The sequence below is a fragment of the Sciurus carolinensis genome, chromosome 7, assembly GCF_902686445.1.
Source record: "Sciurus carolinensis chromosome 7, mSciCar1.2, whole genome shotgun sequence".
Lineage (NCBI taxonomy): Eukaryota > Metazoa > Chordata > Mammalia > Rodentia > Sciuridae > Sciurus > Sciurus carolinensis.
This window is the reverse complement of record NC_062219.1, coordinates 99,148,300-99,168,167: the sequence shown is the minus strand read 5'-3', so window position 1 is coordinate 99,168,167 and position 19,868 is coordinate 99,148,300. Positions and strand designations below refer to the sequence as shown.

At 35.9% G+C, this 19,868-nt stretch overlaps 1 protein-coding gene across 5 annotated transcripts in view; it reads left to right on the top strand.

Moving 5' to 3' along the window:
- Bend6 (BEN domain containing 6) overlaps positions 1–19,868 on the top strand; it is a 57,899-nt gene that overhangs the window by 7,383 nt on the left and 30,648 nt on the right. For 2 of the 5 annotated variants that reach the window (XM_047559696.1, XM_047559694.1), the window contains exon 2: positions 15,789–16,008. In XM_047559696.1, the coding sequence (XP_047415652.1) occupies positions 15,889–16,008 (120 nt within the window). In that variant the 5' untranslated portion in view covers positions 15,789–15,888. Of the gene's footprint in view, positions 1–10,891; positions 11,097–12,159; positions 12,336–15,788; positions 16,009–19,868 lie in introns of those variants that run through there. The other 3 variants (XM_047559695.1, XM_047559697.1, XM_047559698.1) reach the window with 3 other exon arrangements.

Genomic DNA, 19,868 nt, shown 5'->3' with positions numbered 1-19,868 from the left:
TGTGGTTTGAGTGGTGGCCCTCAAAAACTCATGTTGAAATCAGACTGCTGTTGCAACAGTATTAGGAGGTGGTATCTTTGAGTGTGATTGAGTCATGAAAGCAGAGCACTCACAGATTAATGCCCCTATCTTGGGAATAGACTTGTTATAAAAGGGCAAGTTCAATCCCTTCCCCTCCTTTCTCCCTGCTGCTTGTGGGATGACACAACAAGAAGCCCCTCACAAGATCTGACACCTTGATACTGGACTTCCCACCTCCAGACAGTGAGCCAATAAATTCCAATCATCATAAACTATCCACTTAGTAGTTTTCTGTTATAGCAGCAGAGAACAGACAAAGACAGTGCCCTTGGTATCCTTGTGGACCTCTGCTCCTCCCCAACATCATTTTCCCAGGAGACTAGGTCTCTATTCCATCATTGTGACCACATTCTGTCACAGCATGAAGCTATGCTATCATTATGCAACTGTTTCATGCCAGCCAACAGGTCTAGTTTCCTGAGGAATCCTGATCTCTCAATCTGGTTAGTTCTATTTCCTCCAAGGTCTCTTCTGACCCTCTAGGCTATGAAGAATTGAGACACCATTCATGCATTCCACACACAAACAGACTTTGAATCAACACCATTCCCCTACTGCCTCAGGCCCCTCTGGGCCCAGTGGACACTGTTTTTGCACAATTTAATTCCATGACCATTTGTAATATGACAGGAATTCACCTTGAGAAGACATTGCAGGACTGTAGTAAATGCAGACTCCCAGGTGACCTATAATCTGGTGACATGTTAAAAGTTAGTGCCTGAATTAAAAGGCACTAGCAGCGCCCTGGGGGTTGCTTGGTGTCATTGTTCACCTGCCCCCCTCACTGGAAAAGCATGAGTCAGCCTGCATTGATCTTCTTCATTACTGAATGGCCACTTTAGTGAGGGCAACCTAGTTATTTGTAGCCAGAGCAGACAGTTATTCAGTATCTACCTCTACTGAGCCTCTGCTAAGTGTGTTATATGCATTTACTCATTCAATCCTCAAGCAGCCATGAGTAGATACAACTCATATCCTATTTTATAGATGAGGACCCTGAGGCTTTAGGATGTAAGAAATCCCCCCAAGATCATACAGCTAGAAAATGGCATAAGAGTCTCTAACATTTCAAAAACCCTTTCTTTAAAATACTTCGTGATTCTCATGCCTAGCATTAAGAATAAACTTAATTTTGACAAAAATGTAATGAAACTATGGTTGGTAAAATCTATTTTCTCTACATCATAGTCATGCATGACTATGCTGTCATTTGAGAACAACAAATGGACACCATATAAACAAGTAACATACCACTTAGCATTTTAGTTTTTAAAAATTTGGTGACATCCACATTTTAATCAAATCAGATAAATACTTCAATCCCATATTGCTTGTCCATTTTTAAATCCTTTTAGAAATTCTGTATATAACCAAACAAACAGCATGTATATAATATATACTTGCAGAACTGGATGTACGTATAATTTTTAGCTTTTAATTTCTTTAAACTTCTCTTTAAGTATATCTCTAGAATATAGTATCATCAACTGAAAATTTCTAATAAAGGTTTCATCTTAGCTCATGAGAAGCCCTGGCTCTTGAAAATTCTGAGGCCCACTGTTATTCAGCTTAGTATTTCAGTTTACAAATTAGTTGAACAAACAAGATTGAAATTACCAACTGCCACAGTCCCTCTTCTGAAGGAATTCCTCTCAGTCAGGAATTTCTAGGCAGCTATTCTTCCTCTCTATCCTTAATCAACCTTCACCCAGATTAATGAGGACCAACCTGCCATTCAAGTAGAGCATCAGATGTTCAACAGTCATGAGATCTGAGATCCTTTCCTTTAACCTGTGAGGAATTTGCCTAGACCACCTCTCCTAATCCTTCAACCCAACAAGACTCTTTAAATTTTTTTAGTTGTAGATGGACACAATTCCTTTATTTATTTATTTTTATGTGGTACTGAGGATTGAACCCAGTGTCTCATATGTGCTAGGCAAGAGGCTACCACTGAGCCACAACCCCAGCCCAACAACAAGACTCTTTTTATTAAAAATTTATAATTTTCATTCTTACAATTTTGTTGCCATGTCCCCATCACTGTCAAATGAGTAAATTCCACCTAGCATCCCCAGAGAGCTAACAAAGCTGGGAGTTGGGCTTGGCCAGACTCTCACTTTGGAAAAAGGCCTTTATTGGAGATCCCATGGCTGTTCTTCATAAATAGGATAGCTCCAATAATTTTTCTTTACATTTTTATGTAAGATGGAGATTTGTCTTACATGACATCATAGGCATTGAGGTTAATTAGCTGTGCTTCTTGAAGCCCTCCTCATCACCACTGTTGTAAACACCCTTTGTATTCCTGTGTGATTCATCTAACCATGTAGAGGGGAAGCTTGTCCTGTTTACTTCAGTTAATAATAAAATATTGCTCTTAATAAATTAATATGCCATTAATATACCTGAGATATCAACTCATAATGTTATCTATGCCAAGTTCACAGATAGGAAAAAAGAGGCATGAATAGGTTACATGGGTAGTAAGTTTTGGAACCAGGGCTCCGGATCCATACAGCTTGGTTCTAAAGCACGTGTTTAAAACTATTTGTGACCCTCCTTCACTTTCTAATATACTTGGAAGAAATTCAGACTGGACAAACTACCTGCATGGCAAAATTTTAACTCTACCAAAAAAAAGTATCTCACTAAATTTTCTGTCCTTTTATAGAAAAACAAATGTAGTCTTCCCCTCTCTCTGAGAGCAGTATGTATGTTTGCCCAAGGCTCCGTCTGCCACTAACTGTTTGAACAACTTCCCCACTATAGAGTCTAGAGCTCACAGCATTGTCCCAAAATGCCACAGCTGCTGAGTTTCCTGTCTTCAACATTCCTGGACCTTGAGGTTAGGTTGCGTATTTTGAACTGACTGTACCCATCTGTCATCCTTGTTTTTATATAGCTTCCTGGGCCTCCACTGACTTAAATAAATCCATTTATCTCCTAGGGCTTCTTCCTTTGATCAAAAGACATCTCTCGGCATCTGAGGGGGATTGGTTCCAGGATTCTTGAGGATACCAAGACCCATGGGTGCTCAAGTGCCTTATAAAAAAATAGCACAATATTTGCATATAAACAAACATCATCATGATATTTAAAATCCTCTCTAGATTACTTATGACGCCTAGTACAATGTGACTATCATGTAAATATGTCAGACTATATTGTTGAGAGAATACTGGTGAGAAAATATCTGTTCATGTTGGGTACAAAAGCAGTTTTTTTCCAAACATGCTTTATCTGGGGCCAGTTGAATCACAGATGTGGAACCTGTGGATACAGAGTCACCTGTACTTGCTGTCTTCATATTGAGCTAGTTTCTTGGTCCTAACTTACCCTGTGGCCACCCATACCCAGGCTTGCTTCTGCAATACAGAAGGCGGTCCCTGGCATTCTCTAGGAGATAGGGAAATAACTAGAGAAAAATGTGTAACATAGTTGATCTTCCTTTTATTTTAATGTTGCTTCAAGGTGGTATGAAGAAATATTAAATAAAAAGAGATGGTTGGAAATGAGCAAGAGGGGAAACCGCTTAAGATGATTTATTAAGTAAATCATCTGAAATATGTGACTCAGTGTATTAATTATGTTTAGACCCAAATTTTTGAAAGTAAAAGGTACAAAATTAATGGGTACATTGGTAAATGGTAATCATTTTATTTCATTAATATATGATATCAATATAGAGTATAATGGGACAGACATTTCAAAGAAAAATTAGCTTTTCCTTTTAGGTTATAATTGATTAGATAAATTAATATTTGAAAGTTGAATCCATCCTGATTTTTATGCATAGACATTGATTCTAGGATCAGAATAATTACATTTTGTGGATTTAAAAATTGATCTGAAAGTTGTTAAAGTTGTAAAATAGACTTAAAGTAAAAAGCATAATGATCTCATCTTGCTCTCAACTTTCAAGATTAATAAAATGTTTTGCATTCACTTAAAAAATGTGAAATGGAGGATGTTTTGCATGATTTACAGTTATCCTAAAATAGAACTTTTAATTGACTTTACTCTTGTTTTAGGCTTAACTCTGCATCCATGTTTCTTTGTTTGTTTGCTGTGGTGCGGGGGATCGAACCCAGGGCCCTGTGCTTGCAATTCAAGTACCAACTGAGCTATATCACAGCCCTGCATCCATGTTTTTGATGAATAGAGGGGAAAGGCATGTAAATGTTGGAGGCACATGTAGTAATAGAAACATAGGGAGAAAATGCTCACAGAAAGTGAGCATAAAAATATCAAAAATTGCATTTTTTAGAAAATATTTTGGAGGCCCTGGAATCATAGGAAAACTTTTTAGAGCCCGAGTTTCTGTGCAAACTTTTCAGTTGGTTTCACCCATGGCTTCTTGACTTTTCGTTGACAACTGATGAAGACAGGTGACATTGTAGTGTACTTAAGATTGTCTTCCACTGTTCCCAGTCTATGCTATTACCTCTCTGCTGTAGAAGGTTTTTTCTTGAACACATCAAGATGAAAGTTAAGTCAGTCACACTGTCTAAATAATACAAAGGTGGGTCATTTAGCGCTTTGTTCTCTTGCTAGGTCAGGAGCAAGACATTGGTTCGGATCAAGAGGCCATCATGTATGGAATCACTGGTACTAGCAATACTGGAGGTATTGATCCATTGGTAGAGATCTGAGTGTTTATGCATGAAGAAAACAGCAAAAAATACCCACTTTTCTCTGAACTAAACCTTCACCAATGGAGATAGAGCTTGATTGATGGCAGGATCAGTCATGTCAGAACATGAAATAGAAATACTAACCTTTTCTAATACAATGGTAATACTCCAATAAACAAATAGTGTGGGTCGAGGGACATTGTCAGTGTCACATGTCCCCAGGAAGATAACTGGTGAGAGTAGTAGCAGCAGAAGGAATCTACTGGTTGGCAATAGATATCCAGGCAGTCAGGAGGCAGAAGGAGCCCCACCATGTTATTTTCAGACAGGATTCTGGCAAGAAACAGATGACCCACTAATTGAGGATGATTTCAGAAAGTTTTAAAGAAGTGTGGGCTGAATATAGAAAAGCCCATGAGGGACAGAGCTGTACTATAGGACTAGTCATAATGAAACTGTTATCAGCCCTGGACAGAAGGTAGAGGGAAGGCAGTGATTATTGCAACCTGAAAGGAGTGGGTCATATAGACTGGGACTCCGAAATCTGAAGCAACCCCACAAGAAGGGAGCCAGAATAAACCCTCCTAACTCACTGTTTTCTCTCCCTCTGAACTGCCACCTGGATACTCCATTGGCCAAACTCACCTGGAAGGAGAGAAAGGGAGCCCAAACAGGTCAACCTCCAGAGTTAGAGTAGAGATGGCTAAAGAAGGGATCCAGAGGGACAAAGAAAGGATGTACAGCATGGGTGTTTGAGCAGGTCTGTAGTCCATGATGAATCAGCCAAGTCTCCATTCTCTGGAAGAACAGAACTACAGAGCAGAAACCGAGGCAAGGGGAGCCCTGTAAGGGATTAGGTCAAATGAAAAGCAACAACATAGTTATTGGAATTGATAATCTGTTGAAATCTGACTTGATGAAAGTTCTTTAGTTTGCTAGCAGTTTAGCAACTAGGTGTCATTGCAAGGGTCCACTGGGGACCTCAGTTTCCTCATCTTTAAAATGTAAATATAACTCGTATGTATCTCAGAGGGTTTATATGAGGATTAAACAAGTTAGTGCAGATTAAATGCTTAGATTAGTAATAGATTAATAGGTAGAATTCTTAGAACAGAGAGAGAATGACAGAGACTATTTAGGTAATTAAATGTACGCTGGTTTTATTCTTATTAAGTGAAGGACAGGGAATTGGAAAGGTCTGAAGAAGTCATATAGAGCAGTATAGAAAGCAAAATGGTTATATGCATGACAATACATGATATCACTATGTAATCATTAAATTAGCTTGAATAAAATACATCCACATTTCCAGCAATGGAAAGACTGAGGCAGGAGGATTTCAAGTTGGAGGCCAGCCTCAACAACATAACAAGACCCTGAGCAACTTAATGAGATTCTGTCTCCAAATCAAAATTAAAAGGACTAGGGTAAAGCACTCCTGTATTCAATCCCTGGTGTTCCCCCACAAAAAAAGCACATCTACCTTCTTTGACCAGATAGGAATATTTTCTTTCCTTTTCCATTATGAAAAGTTTAAAATAATTCAGATCTATAGTCTCTCAGATATACTTAATGTTTTTTAGGCTCATGAATACTCTCCAAACCAGTTTAAGTAATGCTTTGAGAGCTTGGCAGCATTGTTGAATTATACTTAAGTATATTGACCATCTTTTTAATCAGGATATTGCAAGAATTACTTAAGAATTTGAAAATAGAGGAAGTGGAAAGAGTAAGTTGAAATGTTCATTAATAGACATTAGTAAAATCAAGTAATTGCCCTCCAAAAGTTAAGAACATTCTGGTGAGAATCTCACCCATGCATTTGTTTTGCTCAGTGGAATGCTGTCCGTGTTGGAGTGCTCAAAGTGGACCAAATCAATTAGAGCCATTCCAATCCTGATTTCTGATCTTCTCGTACATATATAACTTTTTCAAAGTAGTATAGCTATCTCCCTTCCCATGTCCTACTTTTCTAAGAGTCTGGGCTGAAACCAATAATTCATTTCACAGAGATCACTACACCAGCCATAGGATATTTAGAATTACATTGGCACTATTTTCCTGGCACTTTGGGATACATTTAAAGGGGAGTTTGGCTTATCTTATTAATCCAAACACAGCTCTTGTGTGTTATCATGGCTGTGGTTATATTTAATTTGTCAATGTAAATTGCAATCAGGTATTCCCTGAAGATGAATTGAATTTAAGAATAGAATAGCCTTGCCATGGGAATATTAAACTATGAGTATATGCAAGAAGGTTGAGACCTGGGGAAGTCTTGAAAAAGCGAAATGAGAATTACATAAGACATTTTGAAACAATAATCTTTGGCTACAAGGATCAAAAACAAGGGTTGCATCAGTTCAAGATTGAGCAGATGTCCTTGCAGAAGTATTGTTTTGTGTAAACTTGCTATGGGATATAAAGTGTCCCCCAAAGACTCATGTGTTGAGGGCTTGTGTTGTGCCCAAAGGCTTGAGATCCCACAAGGACCACCAGAGACCATGATCAATGCAAGAGGCAAAGAGTCATTTATTAGCGAGTTCGAACCCGGTCCTCTGCGTCCTTAATCAACGACGCTAGGAGAGGGGCCCCGAGCCCTCGTCAGCAGGGTTTTTATAAGGAAAAGCAAGCAGTTTTACAGTGTTCTTCTAATTGGCTAACATTCGAACAGCTAAACCTCCCCTGGTTGGGTCCGGTCAATCTATTTGATTTTCATTGGGTCCGGCCAGAACTGGACGGTCCTAGAGGAAGAAGGGAGGAGGGAAGGGGTGAACTATTCAGGAGCTGAGTCGGGGCTAGGCCCTGCTCTCGTCCTTGACGGATAAGGTCTCCAGGCAACTGCACATTCCTCGGACAAATGTCTCTTAACAACCTTGGTAAGCACAGGGGCCCAGCAGTCCTGTTTGTCCTTGAGACAGTTAGCAGCACAGATACCACCTTGCTCTCAACACTTGGTCCTAACGCAGCATTGTCCAGAGCTGAAATTTGGGGAGGTGATTGGATCATAAGGTCTCTGACCTCATCAATGGATGAGGAACAGAATGATCTACCTGGAAGTGGTGGAGGCTTTGGGAAGTGGAACCTGGTTGAAAGAGTGGGTCCTTGCAGGCAACCCCTTGGGACCGTATTTTGTCCTGGCCCCTTCCTCTCTCTCTGCTTCCTGCTACCATGTAGAAGCAACTTTCCTCTTCCACACCCTCCCACCATGTTATTCTGCTGAGCCTCAGGCCCAAAGAAATGGAGCAGGCTGATCATAGTCTGAAATCTCTGAAATCAAGGACCAAAATAAATCTTTTTTTTTTTTCCTTTAGGTTGTCTGTGTCAGGTATTTTGGCCACAGAAACAAAAAGCAGACTAAAAGTTGCTAGGGACTTTGTTTAAGGTTGTGATTCTGGTAGAGATTTTTGTGAATAGTTCATGTTATAAGGCATACATGGCTGGAATTCCCTTCTTTATACTCTCCTGAATTGTTTTACTTACTTTTTTGGTTAGGACTTGACAGAAGTGACTCCACTTTGACTTTGACAATTTTTACAAATCTTATCTCCTGCAACTACCTAGGAAATTTAACAGAAAGCAGAGAGCAATATAATATTTTTTAAACTAGGAAATGGCAATGTTTAGTACATAATCATATTCATAATATTTCTCCTGAATTTGCTAATTGGTAGGTATATAAATATTGAATCACCTGTTTGTGGATGTTATAACAGAATATTGACCTGAATTCTAAAAGAGGTCTGATACATACATTTATGATTGGTCTTGAGTGAACTGAGTGCTTATGAAGAAACTTGAAGAATTGCTTTTTAACCAAATCATAGCAGGATAAAAGTTTGATACAACTCGGGATAATATAAAAGTTGTGGTTTTTCTTTTGTTGTTTGTTTTTATGTGGTGCTGGGGAACAAACCCAGTGCCTCACACGTGCTAGGCAAACACTCTACCACTGAGCCACAAACCCAGCCCAAAAAGCTGTGTTTTTATAAACTAACTTACCCAATTTTTTTGTTGTGATAAAATGCATGTAACAAAATTAACCATCTCAACAATATGTAATATAGTTAGATTCATTTTGTGTGCAACCATCACCACCATCCGTGACCAGTATGCTTTTCAACTTGCAATATTTAAACTCTGTACCCATCCAATAATAACTCACGTCCCCCTTTTCTCCAACCTCTAGCAATACCATTCTGCTTTCTTTCTTTATGAGTTTGACTGCTCTAGGTACCTCATATAAGTGAAATTATATGGTATTTGTATTTCTGGAACTGGCTCATTCAACTTGGTGAAAGGTCATCAAGGCTCATGCATGTTGTAGCATGTGTCAGAATTTTCTTGCTTTCTAAGGCAGATTAATAAATATATACACACACACACACAGACCACCTTTTGCTTATCCATTCATCTGCTGATGGACATTGGGAGGCTTCTACCTTTAGCTATTGTGAATAATGCTGCTGTGAACATGGCTGCACAAGTATCTCTTCAGGACCCTGCTTTTCAATTTTCCGTAGCAGCCATATCATTTTACATTTCCAGCAGTGCACAATGGTTCCCATTTCTCCATATCTCACCAACACTTGTGAGTTTGACTTTTTATCAGTAGTCATCCTAATGGGTGTAAAGTAGTATCTCATTCTGATTTTCATTTGTATTTTCCCAATGATTAAAGATAATAAGCATTTTTTCATGTATAATTGGTCATTTGTTTATCTCTTATGCATAAATGTCTATTCAAGTCCTTTACCCATTTTTGAATCCAGTTGTTTGAGTTTTTGTTACACTTTAGGAGTCCCGTACATTATGGTTATTAATCCCTTATCAGATACATAATTTGAAATATTTCTTCATACTATGCAGATTGCCTCTTTACTCTTTTATAATGACTTGATGCATAAAATTAAAAAATTGATTTTCAAAGTTTAATTGTTCTATTTTTTTGTTGTTGTTACCTGTGCTTTTGGTGTCATAGCCAGGAAATTGTCATCAAATCCAATAGCATAAATATTTTGCCTTGTTTTATTTTGAAAGTTTTATAGTTAATTTTAAAATAATTGGTTTTAATGATTTGCAAGCCAAAAGAAATTTTTATCAAGAATAAAAATTTAATGTAACAAATTGTGAGTATTGAAGACCTAACTATCTATGTACTTTAAAGGATTATAAGAAGGTTCTTATACTTTTATTACATACACTATGTGTGATTTTTTAATTTTATAATGAACATTGCTGCTTTCTAAATAAAAAGAAGAAAAAACCTCTCAATTGTCACCTTCTACAGGACTATAAACGCTTAAATCCTCAGCGGAAAACTGACATTCCATTTTGCAATAGAAATGTATTAGTAAGTTCTGGCTGTCATAACAAATACCACAGACTGCCTAACTTAAATAACAGAGGTTTATTTCTCAAAGTTCTCTAAGCTTGGAAGTGCAAGGTCAAGGCCCATCAGATAGTTATCTTCCTCATTGCATCCTTCATGGCAAAGAGTGATATCGCTGTCTCTCTTTCTCTTCTCATAAGGCCACTAATCCTATTGCACTAGGGCCCTACACTTACAATGTCATTTAAACTTAATTACCTCCTACAGGCCCTATTTTCAAGCAGAGTCACATTGAGGGTTAAATCTCCAACATATGAATGGGAAGGGGGACACAATTCAGTGCATAGCAAGATTTTATTTCCGAATGGATAAGCTTGTATAGTTGAGAAGTGGAGAAATCATACAAAAGAAAGAGGATTACCATGTAGTTTTATGGTATAAGTGGAATTCCAAGTGGAGTATTGATCTATTTTATGAATAAGTAAAAAATAAACTGCAGTCCAAAGGACTCTACTTCACTACCTTGGATTTACTGAAAGTGTTGTGATTAGTTGGAAAAAATATAACAACAGAAGGAGGGAGTGAGACATATGTTGAGAGAACCTCCTCAGAGGCAAATAATCTTGCCTTTCAAATTGTGGAGAAAAGGAATCTCCACATAACCCTGAGTGTCAGCAACCTAAGTGAACTAGGATTCTGGCATTTGCCATCATCACTAAATGGTTTAACAGTGTCTATCAGTTATAGCTGGTAAAATTCAGTTTTGTCAAATAATAATGTTGCTTTAGAGTTTTACAGGCTATACATGGTTGTTTCTTAAGCACTGTTCTTAATTTGTTAGTAATAATGTGCAGTAAAGTAAGTTACTGGAGATGAAGGAGTTAAAGCAGCTGGCCTGCTCCCTGGGAAAAGAAATGAAAAATGAAATAAAAGAAGCCAAGTGATATTATCTAAACTCCTTTTAAAAATGATAACTGGACTTCTAGATCAGAGTTTGGCAAATTATGACTCAACTGCCAGTCACCTGTTTTTGTACAGTCTGCAAGGTAAGAATGATTTTTACAGTTTTAAATTTTTTGAAAAACCAATATTAGAATAACATTTCATGATATATGGAAATTGTATAAAAGTGAAGTTTCAGTGTCCATATACAGACTTGAATTGGTACACAGCCTTACTATGTGTTTATGTATTGCCAATGGCTGCTTTTAGGCTATGAGGGAAGAGTTAAGTAATTGTGACAGAGATCATATGGGGCAATCTCATTGCTTTACAGAGCTTCTCAGTGTAGCACAAATCTCAATGGTACACTTATAATAATTTGACAACATTTTGAGTGACATGCATATTTTCATACTATGGCATTTTATTTTATTCTTTCATTACCTGTGCATGCCAATCATGTCAAAACAAGAAGGGGGTGGAGATAAAACTGGTCTTAGTGCTTTTAAAGCAGAGTGGAGTGTGGATTATTTCATTATCAAATTAGATGGCAAAGCACTATGTTTATTATACAATGACACTATAACTGTGCAACAAAACATGTCAACATTACCACACTAAATACTTATTGCATTCTTTCTTTGTTTATTTTTTTTAAATAGTTTTTTAGTTGTGAAAGGATCTCTTATTTTATTTATTTATATGTAGTGCTGAGTATTGAACCCAGCACTAACAAATTAAGAACAGCACATGCCAGGCAAGTGCTCTACCACTGAGCCACAATTCCAGCCCCTTATTACATTGTTTCTAAGAACAAAGCAACAGTCAAAAAAATTGGAAAATTTTGAAGGAATATCTCAAATTACATCACAGTAAAATTTCTTCACACAATAAGAAATGAAAATGAGTCTGCAACCAAAATAAATTTCTTAGTAACTCATTTATTAGTAAAGCAAGGAAAGACATTTACTGATGGCAAGTTAATTAAATCATGCTTTTATCCAGGAAAAAAAATAATAAACTGACTTAGGACTATCAGTCTTTCAGCAAAAATGGTTCCTCAAAGAGTTGAGTACATAGGATCAGTACAATAATAAATTACAAAACAAGGCAACTGACTATGAGATTTTCTTGGTTAGAGATAAGTCAACAGATGTTACTACTCAATTTGTTTTATTTGCAGAACAAATGCTGAATTTAAAGTAACCAAAAAATTAGCCCCTGTAAATAGTCTTTTTGAAACGACTGTGGGCAAGAAAGAATATTTTCAAAGAAATTAAGAAAATACTAATGGAATACAACGAGAAGTGGAACATAACTAAGATGTGATACAACTGATGGTGGTAAAAATATATGTGAATTAGAAAAAGACTTAGACAAATTTACAAAGTTTATGAAAATATAAGCTGTTTAAAGCCTCTGGTTATTAATTTTGTTATGCATCAGCAGATGCTTTGAAGAAAATATTAGAAAGTATTTTATGTATTTTTAGAAAACTTTTTAAAAAACATTTTTTAGCTGTTGACAGACCTTTTATTTTATTCACTTACTTATATGTGGTGCTGAGAATTGAACCCAGTGCCTCACACATGCTAGGCAAGCACTCTACCATTGAACCACAATCCCAGCCCCTAGAAAGCTTTAATGAAATATAATTTACATACCATGTAATTTACCCATTTAAAGTATACAATCATACTGTTTTTAATTTTTAAATTTTTGCATATTCATAGTTTTCAACTATCACCACAATCCAATTTTTTCAACACTTTTCCCTTCTAAAAGAAACTCTATACCCATTACCCCTCCCTACTATTCCTCCCCGCTAAGGAACCACTAATCTACTTTCTGTCTCGATAAATTTGACTATTCTTTTTCCAAGATTGTTTTGGCCATTCTGAGTCTCTGAGTCTCTTGTATTTCCATTTAAATTTTAAGGGACAAGCATGTAGTTCAGTGGTAGAGTACTTACCTAGCACATGTGAAGTCCTAGATTCAATCTCTTGCATCACAAAAAGAAAAAACATTTAAAATCACCTTGGCAGTTTCTGAACATATCATGTATTTTTGAACCATTAGTGTCAATAGTGAACTTCATGCTTGTGGACTCAACCATTATCAGTTCCATGAATATTTTTGTAAATAGAAATTGAAGGTCTGGGAGTGTCGCTCAGTGACAGAGCATGAACTTAGCATGTATCAGGTCCTAGGTTCAAACTCCCAGTCACCACCACCACCAACCCTTCCCACCGCCGCCAGTTTGAATATAAATAGAAAAATACTCTCACTTTCCCTACTACATATCATTTTGGTGGCTTAGTAGTGACAGAGACTTATTGCATGTGTTTGATTCCAGGCAAAGACTGAAATTTTTGAGAATGAGAACTGCCCTTGACCACTTGTGGAACTAAATGACTGAAAATTAGCTTTTGTTACAAACTTGATAGTTTCTTAAATTAATTGATTAAGAAATTATAACCAAAATTACATGACAAAACACTTATATGCAAAGTGTATACTCAGGTAAATTCATTTCAGTAATAATTTGTATCTCAAAAATGTCAAACTGCTTTATACACTTCTATTGCCAAAAGTTAAAAGAAGAAATGTTTATCCTCATTTGATTTGCATTTGATATATTTTCAAGTTCAAATTATAGTTCCAGCTTTGTCTTTCAAACTTGAAAGCAAATGCAAAGGAAATGTCTATCTTTCAAATCATTTTACTGTGCAATCCCAGAGCTTCCCTCTAACTTTTAATTGGAAGTAATTCATCTGCAATATAATGACACTGAAAGGCATATATCAAGAGAAGAATTTAAAAGAATTTTATAATGGTATTCTAAGAGATAAATGTGTTCACTTAAAATTTGCAACTGATATTGAGAAGTAACAGTCTCCCGGTAATGGTCTTAAAATATTGCAAATACATTAAAAATCATTGAATACACACTTTTAAATGGTTAAGAGGGTGAATCTTGTGTTATGGAAGTTTTATCTCAATTAAGAAAATTGTAAACTTATGGATTAATATCAATATATGTCAGAACCTATGAGTGTGAAGAACATCTTTGAAAATGAGATATGCAAAAGCTCATTACAGGTCAGTCTTAAAAGATGAGCATTTGCAATTGATTTTGATGGTAGCAAAATAACTTGGAACCCAAATTAAGCAAGGTGTTACTTTTTCAAATTATACTCGTTGCATTAGTAAATATGTCTTACAAAAAGTTGTACTAATTATTACATTTTGAATTTTGTGAAAATTTTTTGTGAAAATTTGTTTCTTCTCTTGTATAAATGCATATGTTATATCCATATTTGTCTCTTGGTTGGCAATTCCCACAATATTTATTATCTAAGTCCTTTACAGAGATAGTTTGTCAACTAATGATATTTACTATGAGGAGAGTTTGCATCTATGGAATGCTTTTAAGAGTATATCCTTGGTTTAGGATTGCTGATGACAAATAGCCTAGAATCTGGATTTATACCTTCCTATAGAATGTCATGCAAGTTGTTCAACTCTAAAATATAAAATGAAGATATGTTATGACTTCAGCACTCCCCATTATATGAGGTGACCCTCACTGAGGCCTCACTAAGTAATCTGAACCACAGAGTACATATATGACATGAGAAGGAAGGACTTAGCAGGATGTACTAGACCTCTCCCTACTTTGCCTATGCCTCTTTATTGCTTTTATCTTTGAAATTATTAATAAAGCTCAATACTGGGTAAGATTTCTGATGTTTGTGAGTCAGATTTGACAGTTCAGTCTTATGTGTAAGCTCACACACTATTAATGTATTTGAAAAGAAAAGAAAAGTTTCCAAAAAAGATTCACAGCAATTTTGGCAAAACATCCAAACATCATTTTTTCTTGGGATAGAGTATAAAGACTGATTTAGAAGAAGCAAAAGAACCATATTTTCTAATATAATTATTCAGTGTAATTTGATAAGAAGCAAAATGTTATCTTCTGCTCAACAGCCCACATATTTCTTGAAGATGTCTAAACTCAATCCCTTTTATAATTAATTTTTTTTAATGTGCAGTTTTTCTATTCACTTATTTATATGAGGTGCTAAGAATCAAACCCAGTGCCTCACACATGAGGCAAATGCTGCACCACTGAGCCACAACCCCAGCCCTATAGTTAAAATTTTATAATTTATAATTAAATGTTCTACTCATGAAATCACACTAATGCATTCAAGTACGAAGGATGTTCAGACCCAATGTACTGCATCATTTGTACATATCAAAACAAATCATTTCAACCCTAATGCTACAATTCTTTAGTTTGTAGCAGCAAGGAAAATCTTCTCTCTTAAGACTTCAGAGTTTTCTGTTACAAACAACAAAATCTTCTAAGTAATTCTTATTGTTCTCCCTGGAATATTTAGGTCTTTCATCCTGGTGAGTTCTACTGTTAAAACATATAACTTCGGTCTCTGAAAACATAACTTCCGTCTCCATGATACTATTTATATAAATTTATAATGTTCATACTTTATTCGACTCTTCACTTTTAGACTTTTTGTCTGACCAAAAACACTTACAAAGATAGAAAACTGTTTACGCTATTTGATTTTGTGACAGCTCACTGCAAATCAAAACATGAACACCCTCGTGATGATGATGATGAAATTGAAAACTTTTGAATCAAATGAAACTGGTCAGTGAGAGAAAGAATGCTAGGAAGAACTTATTAAAATTTATCTGAGGGAGTAGTACCATTGTGAAGCAGAGTTGTAAACATATTGTGTTCCTTTTTTGTTTTTGTTTTTAAGGAAAATCATTAACTTTGGGGCTACATCCAGAGTAGTATCGTCTACATGGGTATTCCCTCCTCCTACAATTTCAGAAAACCTTTGATGACTAATTGAGAAAATGCAGAAGATCTTGCAGACAGATGAAATTACTACTATCCAAGCCCTTAGAAAAGGAAAGAGGAAAAGGACAGAGACAATGGACTCAGAAAATCCAAATAGTGACATGGAAAAAGGACAGGTTGGTTTTTTCCACCTCGATGCAATTTTATTGAGTAGCTCAACCATAATTCCATAATTTCTCAGTTCTTTCTTCTCTTCTTTAAATTTTATTCTTCCTTTAAATTCTGTATTCACTTAAGGGAATTTTGTGTCATGGTCTCCTTTCAATCTCAGACAGGAAGAATTAGAAACATTCAATAAACAATGAGGGGCTGGGGTTGTAGCTCAGTGGTAGAGTGCTTGCCTAGCATGTATGAGACTCTGGGTTCAATCCTCAGCACCACATAAAAATAAATAAAATGAAGGTGTCCATCTACAACTAAAAATAATTTTAAAAATAAATAAATAAATAAGCAATGAGCCTGCCTCTGTTTATAGCCAAATACGCCATTGTTAAAACTTTGCTTAAAATTCTGGGAAATTAAAGATCAGCAAACTGTCAGAAAATATTTTTCCTTTCAAAAATATATTGGAGAAATTGGAATACCTCTTTTATTTCTTTTTTTTTCCCCACTACTAGAGATTGAACCCAGAGGTGCTCTACCACTGAGCTACATCCCTAGCAGTTTTCTTCTTCTTTCCCCTCCCCTCCTCCTCACCCCCCCACTTTGCTTCCTCTTCCTTCTTCTCCTCCTCCTATTTTGGACAGAGTCTCAGCAAATTAGCAAATTAGGCTCATATACATTTTGGCAAATAGCAAGATCTCATTATTATTTTTTAAATTTTTTCGGTTGTAAATGGACACAATATCTTTTTGTACTTATTTTTATGTGGTGCTGAGAAATGAACCCAGTGCCTCACACATGTGAGCTACAGCCCCAAGATCTTATAATTTTTTAAGGCTGAATTATATACATATGCATATATATTATGGATATACACAATACATACATATATATGCATATATGTATATATGCATATATGTATATAAACTGTGGTGCATACATATATGTATAGTATTTGTATATTCACAAACTATGTTACATAATGGCACATACACATATATACACATATATGTACATACATATATATACATATATGTGTATGTACCATATATATAAATATATATATACATAGTTTATCCATTAATCCATTCATGGATATTTAGTTTGTTTTCACAGTCAGCACTATTTTTAGCATCTATCTATATTGCTACACATACATCTCATCCAGTGCATCTAAATGCTGCATGGTATTTATCCTTTTCTCCAATGATGACCACTTAAATTTCCCCTAGAATCAACAAAATAATCCTCATACATTTCCCTGTAAGAGACAGAGTGAAGATTTCTATGGGGTAAATACATAGGAGGAAGATTTATGGTTTACATATTTATTTCTAGTTCATTTGACTAGATATTATAAAATTGCTTTTTCCGAATGTTCCTATCAGTCTACGTGTCCAGCAGCAATGCATAATGGGTTCCTATATTTACACTTCCCTACTAACATTTAGCATTAATATCTACTTTTCTAATTTTTGCCAAATTGATAGGTGAAAATATTGTTGTAATTTGCTAGCGCAGGTTTTGGGGGACTCAGGGTTGCTTGAGGGGTAAAATATTCACATGCTCTTATAGGCAGTAGTGTGGTTTCTTCAGCAATTTCTTTCCTCAAAAACTATTAATAGCTTTCCAAACTACATATTTCTATTTCATTCCATTGCAATTCACTAATTCACTACAGCCAGAGTTCTTATTCTGTCATAGATCTTAGGGCTGAAAACTCTCTTTTTTTTTTTTTTTTTTTTTTTTTGCGGTGCTGGGGATTAAACCCAGGGTGTTGTGCTTGACGGGCAAGCACTCTAAGAACTGAGCTATATCCCGAGCCCAACTCTATTCTTTTCTTAGGGCATCTTTTCTCAGGTTCTTTTCTCTCTAATTTATGACAGTTACCTAACGGCCATCTGAAACAAACAAACAAAAAATCTTGAAGGTAACACCTTGAATTTAAAGCTTTCCACTGGGCTGGATACCATTGTCTGCCAGATAACATGTATAGAGAAGTTCCTGAGAAGCCTTGAGATTACAGTCTTACCTCCTGCTATTTAGATATGGAAGTAAAAATTTTCCCCAAATCCTTGAAGATTTAACATTACTGAACACAGTTTATTTAGACTACATGCTGCACTCAGAATTTTCCATGTACTTGCAAACTGGCATGCACTGACATAAAGTGGCTAAAACATACCAAAGCTCTTTTTCCAGGCTCACTAGGAATATGGTCTGCCTTCAAAAGTATAGCAGGTGACCATTTTTACCAAAAATGTCACCAAGGTCTAAAGAAAGTCAGTGGCTTTCCAGCATGCCATACCTTTGCACTTTTATAAAAAAAAGAAATTATTTTAATTGGTTATACATGACAGCAGAATGCATTTTGGCACATTGTACCCAATTGGAACACTTCTCATTCCTCTGGCTGTACGTGGTGCTGAGTCACACCAGTAGTGTAATCATACATGTATATAGGGTAATAATGTCTGTCTCTTTCTACTGTCCTTCCCATCCCCACCACCGCACCCCTCTCCTCACTCCTCTCTGCACAATCCAAAGTATGTTTGCCCTTTTTTGCCCAGCACTTGACCTTTAATTTTTTTAAACATTTTTCAAGTTTTAGGTATTCCTACTTCTGTGTACCCATTCTGGAATACTTATGATATGTGTTACAAAGACCGTAACAAAGACCCCAATAATACAACAGTGGCTTATATAAGATAGAAGTTTATTATTATATAATAGTAAGAGCAGTCTGGGGTTGATAAGGCAGCTCCACAATAATGAGGATCCCTCTTACCTTGTTGATCTACCTTCTTCAACATGCAGCCTCTGCCTTTGCATCTAACATGACAGTTCCTGCTTTCTGATCCTGTTTTTCTCTCAGAAAAAGGAGAATTGGCAGGGGAAGACATACTCATTCTCTTAAGGTTATGGACCAGTAGTGGTACACATAGCTTCTGCTCACATCCCATTGGCAGGAGCATAGATAACCATGGTGCATAGCAAATGAGTCTGGGAAATGAAGTCTTTGGCTAACATCCAACTATACCCCTGTTACCAGGGAAGAATGAGATAGCTAGTAGTTTCTACCACTGTCCATATTTCTGCTGGGTTTTTGTCTTTTCTGTTGGGTTTCTTGGTCTATTCTAGTAGGTTTTCTATCCCACTTTTACTATAAATACTTTATCTATTATATAAATTAGCCTACTATAATTTAGGTTTGAAATATTATAAATATCTTCTCCCAGTTTGTCTATTAACTGTAACTCTTTTCTTACATTGGTAATTACAAATGGATTTACTTTGGCCTGATTCCCTTTCTTTCTAATACTTACTAGCAAGAACAAGACCATACATTCTATTTTTTTCCCAAGTATCATGCATAGAATTAGGATCTCAATAGGCATCCTTCAGTTTTTAAAAAAATCTTTCATTTATATTTAATTAAATACATTACTTTTTCCCTTACCATTTATACATTGTATATGAGTACATTGGCTATTTGCCCACATATAATAGTAACTTATATTACTATTATATATAACCACTGCTGTTATGTACATATATATATTACATATATATAACACATGGAAGCATTTGTATAACAATGGAACATATATACACATACTGATATTTGTTTATAAAATAAGGATTGAATACACATATCATAAATCATACAAAAGTGCAAATGCATTTTTCTATAACTGATCTCATCTGGCTTTTAATTTTCCATTCCCGAATAATAATAATAATCCTGCAATTTGTGTTCCAGTTTTTAAAAGTCCCTTTTAGTTATTATCTCAGTCACTTCAGCAGTAAAGCTTCAATCAGTCCTAGATTCTTTCTCTTCTGCTTTCCACTCTTTTCTTGGGACATAATCCAA